The sequence below is a fragment of the Phyllostomus hastatus genome, unplaced genomic scaffold, assembly GCF_019186645.2.
Source record: "Phyllostomus hastatus isolate PE091 unplaced genomic scaffold, TTU_PhHast_1.1 phas_contig_62, whole genome shotgun sequence".
Lineage (NCBI taxonomy): Eukaryota > Metazoa > Chordata > Mammalia > Chiroptera > Phyllostomidae > Phyllostomus > Phyllostomus hastatus.
The window spans coordinates 1,904,445-1,911,425 of NW_025333921.1; the positions used below are offsets into that span (position 1 = coordinate 1,904,445).

The window sequence follows — 6,981 nt, forward strand, 5'->3', positions numbered from 1 at the left end:
AAGGAAGAGATGACTGGGGAAAGGGCTGGGGAAGGCTCCCCAGGGATCTGGGCCTGGGGAGAGAGAAAGCTTAGAGGAGCTTATCAGAGTCAGTAGCAAACCAAACCCTGAGTAGACAATTGGTGTCAAGACAGGAGCAGCAGATGTTTTCCTGGAAGAATGGTGGAGTGATAGTCACAGGAAAATACTGTGACTTGCTGACAAGAGCTGGGCTTCATTGACAGCTGGATGAGAATGCACACAAGCAGACGCAGGGGAAGACAATGGCTCTGTCCAAAAGCTGAGATTTGGGAGATGGGGAGGGAGGGAGGAGGGTAGAGGAAGAGAGGGAGGGAAAGAGACAAAAGGGCACAAAAAACATGTCTTTTAGAGAAGCGTCTATAAGGTAACCAGGTCTGTGAACTGGGGAAATCAAATGTAAACAAAGAATGGGAAATAATTCCCATCACACGGTTCAAGGCATGAGATCTGGAGCTAGCTGCTGGGTTCAGATACTCTTCGTCACTTTCTAGCTGTGCGACCATGGACAAGTTACTCATAACCTCTTTGGCCTTCAATGTCTTCACCTGTAAAGTAGGAACTGTAGTACCATCCCATGGGGTTGTTGTGAAGCTTGACTTACTTAATATGAGTAAAGGAACTTAGAATATTGCCTGGTCTACAGGATACATTGAAATGTTAGCAACTATGGTGCTATCATGTGATCAGCTTCTGTGAGCGGCCCTGAGCTGTGTGGCATGCTTTTGGCATGTCCTCTGATCCCTCCAGACCATCCATTAGACATGCTTATGATGGTCAGGTAGTGCATACAGCCACATCAAGACTGGGATTGTTCTCCTGCAGAGCAGTTTGCAGGGTGGCTTAAACGGGGCTTAAGCCAAGGACAATGGTGACACTCTGTGAGGTTTACAACTGCTTTGGACAAGTCACTCTCACATTGAGCCTCAGTTTTTGTTTTACCTTAAAATGGAGGTATTACTGTAAAAGTGCCTAGAACAATGCCTGGAGCATGCAAGTTTCAATACAGCCAAACCTCCATTCTCGAACACCCCCATCTCGAAAACTTCAGTTCTCTACCCAAGTCATTCACAGAAAAAATGTCTTGGCTGTTGAACGAAACTTCGGTTCTTGACCTCACAATGCTTTCATGCTAATACCTATATAATCAGCCACACATCTCTCAAGCAACAAAGATTTAGTTTTCAAACAAATCACTTCTAGAACAGTCTTTGGGAACAAATTAAGTTTGAGAACCAAGATTCCACTGTATAAATTTGCTGAGTGTGAATCTGCCTTGTGACGTTGGTGATGGGTGACAGGTCTGAAATGCTCTCATATAGGGAGGGAAACCCTATCTTTATAGCTGCTGGTAGAGAAGCCTTGGTTTTAGCTTCCCCTGTCAGAGCCTGGAAAACTGATCTGTTAGGTCAGCAAGGAAACTGAGTTATCTTTTCTGCTCATCACAGGTGCAAACAGAAGAAAATGACAGCCTGAGTCTCTAAAATGGGTCAGTAATGATGGGAGTATATATTTTTTTAAGTTTTTATTTATTTACCTTTAGAGAGAGAGGGAGGAAGAGAAAGATCTACATGTGCATGTGCGAGAGATACATCTGATCAATCTGTTGGGCTGCCTCTCTCACACCCCCAACTGGAGGCCTGGCCTGCAACCCAGGCACGTATCCTGACTGGGGAATCAACCAGCATTCTCCAGAGCACAGGCTGGTGCTCAATCCACTGAGCCATGCCGGCCAGGGCTGGGAGTGCATTTTAAAGTCCCATTTTAACTCCCATTTATGGCTTTTTTTCCTCTCTCTCTAAAAGAAATGGTCTAAAAAATAGAGAGAGAAAAAGAAATCAGGTAACATTACATTTTATGGCTCCTGATACTAATGTTACAGGAAATCACTGCCCTCCTCCTGCCCAGAACACAGACAGGCTTGCTCTGGGCATTCTGCTGTGCTCTGAGCACCTTGCTGGGAAGCAGATAAATGGTTTGTTATTGGTTAGACCTTTGGATGAATTTGGTTGAGGACATACTTTCCCAAACAGCCTCCTGGGAAGAGCTTCTCTCCATCGTCTTATGGGCCTCATTATTTAATAGGGTCTCTCTGCTTTGCACACCCTACTTAGTAAGAGTTACTTTCTCTGGAGCTCCAGGAAAAGAAAATGCAAGAAACTGAACAGGTAGTGATTTTGCACGTTCTTCCCAAGACATTTACAATTCTGTCACCAATAGCAGAAAACAACCTACTGTACCTCCATTCTTGAAGTAAACACCCCTGCAGGAGGAATCCAGCAACCAGCCAGCAGACCACAGGGACAAGTCCCAACTCAGGCCTTCTTCGGAAATTCTTCCCTCCTTTTGTTTCCCATCTCCTCTGCTGGGTTTAACTAGGAAGTCCCAGGGCAATTTCCAATATATGTCTTACAATGTCCATGATCTCTCCACAGTAATCATTTATCGGAAAGATGTTTTATGATACAAATTTGATAATCTCCCATGCACACTGGCACCGTTCTAATTGAAGTTGTAAGCCCATAAATTTTGAGGCCTTTGTCTTTCTGAAGGCCACAAGGTTTAAAAAGATACTATTGTACTTCCTAACACCCACTACATTGTCACCAGGGACTGATTAAACAGAGTCCTGAATCGAAACAGTGCAGATTTTGTCTAGGTCCTTTTCAGGCCTGACAATGCCCTTTTCAGTTCCCAAGACAAAAGGAGGTTTAAGGATTGAGATTCTTCCAAGATAACCACATCCATATGGAAGGCAAGGTGGCCAGCAGCTGAGACCCAAACACCCACTCCCTTCCCCCTCTGTCCTCCTTTCCCTCCCCATCCCCCCCAAACCCCAGGTGATAGCACCATCTAAGCCACCCTTCCTCCTCCTCCTGGAACAAGAAAGGGGACCTAAACAGGCCCAATGGCTACTCCTCACTGAACCTTTGCTCCCTTCTTTGGATCTGATGCCAGAACTGCGCGCCTTGCTCAGTGCCCTGCAGTGGGTGCCAGGCGGAGAGGTCCTCACTTCCTCTCTAAAGAGTGACCGATGCACAGGAGGGTCTGCAGTTCTATTTACCACGGCAAAGCGCAGTTAGTGAGGGGTGAAACGCTCGCTCCCCCAGCCTAGTGTGCTATGGGACAGCTGATGAAATGAGTCCCAGCATGTCCTATGTTGATGTCATGCCATCAGGCTCTCCAAACTGGTCCTCCTTCAACTGGCAGCCCTAAGGTGGGTCATTCTCCACCACTCTTTGGTTTCTTCACCACTTCGCCTGCCAGGTGTAAGCGCCAAGAACAGGCAGGAAATCACAGCTACCATGATAGGCACTGAAAGGCTTAACTGGGGGGTTAAAAGGTCTGCTCTCCGAGGCCCTGAGCACTGGCCGCTGCACTCCGGAAACCGATGACGGCTTGCAGCCAAGCCTCGGCAGCTCCTGCTCCCGCGCAGAAAGCCGCCCCCCCCCACCCCCACTCCCGCCCCCGGCTGCCCGGAGCGATCGCACGTCTCCAGAGAATCCACACGGAGAAGCATACGTCCTGTCTTGGTCTTGGCCGACTGGATTGACTTATGGTGTTTGAACCTCCAGCAGCTTGGGGAACCCAGAGGGGCCTCCGCATTCCTTCGGGCCAGAACCACCAAAAACTAACAGGGACCCCAGAGTTGCTCTGCTTCCTCGCTCTCCCTCCCCCTTTATATTCCTAAAGCCATGTAAGGACTCCAACCCAGCTCAGGGTGGGGCTTAATTCACCTGGTCATAGAAAAACACAGCTCCCATCTACATTCCTGCAAGAGCGCACGAGGACCCAACCCTACACATTTTATTTTAGCACCACGTAGAGGAAAAATATTCTATTTCTTTTAAAATAAGTTGTTTCCCATACAAATAGCTATTTTAAAAATATACAACGAAGGTTCAAGCAATAAAATCTAACTTTGGGGCTGGCCGTCCAGGAGATGAGGAGATGGGGCGGGGGGAATATGACGGAAGTTCCCTGTGCGCTGGCTCGTGAGACCTGGGCAGGGGACCTTGGTGCCAAAAGACGTTGAGCTTGCTGGGTGGTGAAGCCCGGGGAGCGCTCCTGGTCATGGGCCCCACCCCTGCACCTGCCTTCGTGCGTACTACAAAGTCTGGGGTAGGCCCAGTGCCCTCGCCCCGCAGCTGCCTCACCAGTTCCAAGAGACCAGAGAGGGGGTCGCTAAGTGCTGGTAGGCGGGGAAGAGGCCGAGAGCCGAGCTCGGCCCGAAAGCGGTGTAGCCGGGCAGAGTGCAGGAGGCAGCTGGGAGCGCGCCGTTTTTGTCCTGGGCAGCGGCTGTGCCCACTTCGCTGCTGCCCCTGCACGGCTGCCCATCGCGCACCAGCACGGGTACCACCACACGGCGCAGCAAGCCCGGCGCGCTGCGCAGCTCTGCAGAAGCTGCCAAGTCGGGCGACTCCGCAGCCCCCGGCGCACGCGTGCGCTTCAGCTTGTAGCGGTGGTTCTGGAACCAGATTTTGACCTGCGTGGGAGTGAGGCGCAGCAGACGCGCCAGCTGCTCGCGCTCGGGCGCGGACAAGTATCGCTGCTGCCTGAAGCGCCGCTCCAACTCCAGCGTCTGAGCTTTGGAGAACAGCACCCGCCGCTTCTTCCTCTTCTCCGCGTCCGAGCTCGGAGATGCAGGCTGAGCCGGCGGCCGCTGCGTGGAGTCCGGCGGGCTGGTCTCTGGGCTGCTCTCGTCAGAGGCTAAGGACGGCAAAGGAGACAGGGCCTGGTGAGGCGCTGGCCGCTCTGGGCGCCCGCTGCTTCTCCAGTGCGCGCGGAAGCCCAGCCACCTGCCGAAGGCAGCACCACTCTCCCGAAGCTTTTGAGATGAGGCCATTTCCTTCCCTGGTCCCACACCTGGGCAACCACCTCTCCGAATTAAGTGATCTTCCTATACTACAACTTGAGACCGCGCCCCCCAAAGAAACCCATTCAGGGCCCTCTTGAAACAAGTCCACACTGGTCTTGTGGTGATGAATTTACCTCAAGCTGGCTCACCAACACTGGCCACCTCAGGATCCAGTGCACTACAGTTTGCAAAGGTTTGCAAAGCCCTGAATCCAGGAGAGCTAAGTTCGCCAATGCTACCATCCCACACTGAGGACTGGAGAACATGACCGTGTTTTCAGCATTTCAGGGCCCGGCCCTAAATATTTTAACATTCCTGCCCCTGGAAACAGAAGCCCAAGTACCTGGCGTCAATTCCAGGCGCAGGGATCTGTTCTCAGGATATGCCTACTGGGGGATGCAAGGCGTAAGGGTCTGAGGACAGAGCCCACGGTTTCAACCCTGGGGTAATCCACCCCCGCAGGGGCCGGGCGCGGAATTCTATTCGCCCCCTCCACTCCCGACGCCGTCCTCCGCTTACTCACACGCGTAGCTGCCGCGCTCGGATCCCAGCCAGGTGGCACAGGATCTGGGACAGGGGGCACGTAGCTCGGGCTCTCGCCTCCGCAGGTGATGGGAGTCCTGCTCGGGTAAATCCAGGAGGCTGCGTACGGTGAAGCTGAGGCGTCCAGAGGTGGTCATGGCAGAGGAGGGGAAGGAGGCGAGGGGCAGGTCAGGCTGTGAACCGAGCGCCGGCCGCTCCTACTGGTGGGCGTGAGGGGCGCACGCCATGCGCTGGCTGCCGAGATATTAGCGCGTTTACAGCGGAATCCCTTTCTATATAAACAGTTCTTCCCACCCAGGACGCTTTGAAAGGCGAGGTCCTGGTCTCCAGCGTGTTAAGTACCTGAATGAGTGCTGGACCAAAGCCCCCGCAAGCCCGGAAGGTGCCACCTCCGCCCCCTGCCCCGCCCCGTCCTCCGCCCCTCGGCTCCCCGTTACCTCCCAGAGGCAGCAGGAAGCAACCCTCGGCATTAGCAATTCTGTCTGATTAGCGCAAAGTGTGGACAGATAATGGGGATTGTTCCCGATGAATAACAGCTTGGGTGGCGAGCGGTGGCCAACACCCGCCTGCCCATCCCCAGCTTCCTCCTTCTCCTGGCTGACATAGGGCCTGGCCCCGCAGGAGCGCCGGGATGGGTAGGAGCGGCATGGGTAGTTTTATGAGCACCCAGGAATTTATTCCCTGTCTGCTGATTCCTCGAGCTTGTTTGCTAGAGTGTTTGTTTCCCGCAATTATCTAGAAAGTGATTTACAAGGCGGCGTTAAACTGGCGGGCTCTCGTTCTCTTTTTGGTTGGGCGCCTCTAAGGACTGAGGCGAGAATTCCTGTGGGCACAGAGGAGTCGCCTGGCCCCACCGGCATCCGGGCCAAAAGTGTTGAAAGCTGCTTGGAGACTCCCCACACCCCAAATGACCCCTGCAACTTCAGGGGTGCTGGGGAAGGGCTGGCAGCATCTGGGGAGCCCTGGCTCGGCGCGCGTTTCCCCATACCAGCCAAACAATTTATTACAAAGTGGCAAACTCGTTGGCTGCCCGTCGCGCCCTCCTCAGAGCTGAGCCCAGACCCTACTTAGAGTTCACGGGCCGCGCCGTTTCGCAGGGCGGCCTGCGAGGGCTTTGCAGCCTCTTTGGCGTCGCTAGACCCTCTGGCGCCACTTGTAAGCCCTAGCTCCTTGGCCTCAACATCAGACCCAGTGCCAGGAATGCGGCCTCTGCCCAAGAGCAGGCCACCAGCCAGGGTTCCTCACTCGGTCGCTGCTGCTGGCCTACTCAGGTAATGGGCCGATCCGGATAATTAGACGTGCAGCAAAGACGGCCTGCCCAGGGTTCCCCGAGATCTTCTACTCCTCACAGACCAATCCAAGCAAATGATCCATGTAGAAGGCTCAGGGAGCCACGGGAATTGCATGCATTTTGTGGCCCGTCGTTTCGTCAGGGCCGCGTTTCAGTGTATGGCTCAGCGGGTGCATTTTCACAGGTCTCTCCTTCGGCACGCCACTGGTTTGGGTTTCTGTTTGTTAAATTTAGTGAGGGGCGCGGTGCTTGGGTGGCCCGGTCCACCTGA

At 53.4% G+C, this 6,981-nt stretch overlaps 1 protein-coding gene across 1 annotated transcript; it reads right to left on the bottom strand.

Annotated features, from left to right (window-relative positions):
- Positions 1-4,073: 4,073 nt before the first annotated feature.
- On the bottom strand, positions 4,074-5,556 carry NKX2-8 (NK2 homeobox 8). The gene is made up of 2 exons (XM_045848725.1): positions 5,400-5,556; positions 4,074-4,728 (listed from the first exon to the last, which is right to left on the bottom strand). The coding sequence occupies exons 1-2, from the start codon at positions 5,554-5,556 to the stop codon at positions 4,172-4,174; spliced, it is 714 nt and encodes a 237-aa protein (XP_045704681.1). The 3' UTR covers positions 4,074-4,171.
- Positions 5,557-6,981: the final 1,425 nt, after the last annotated feature.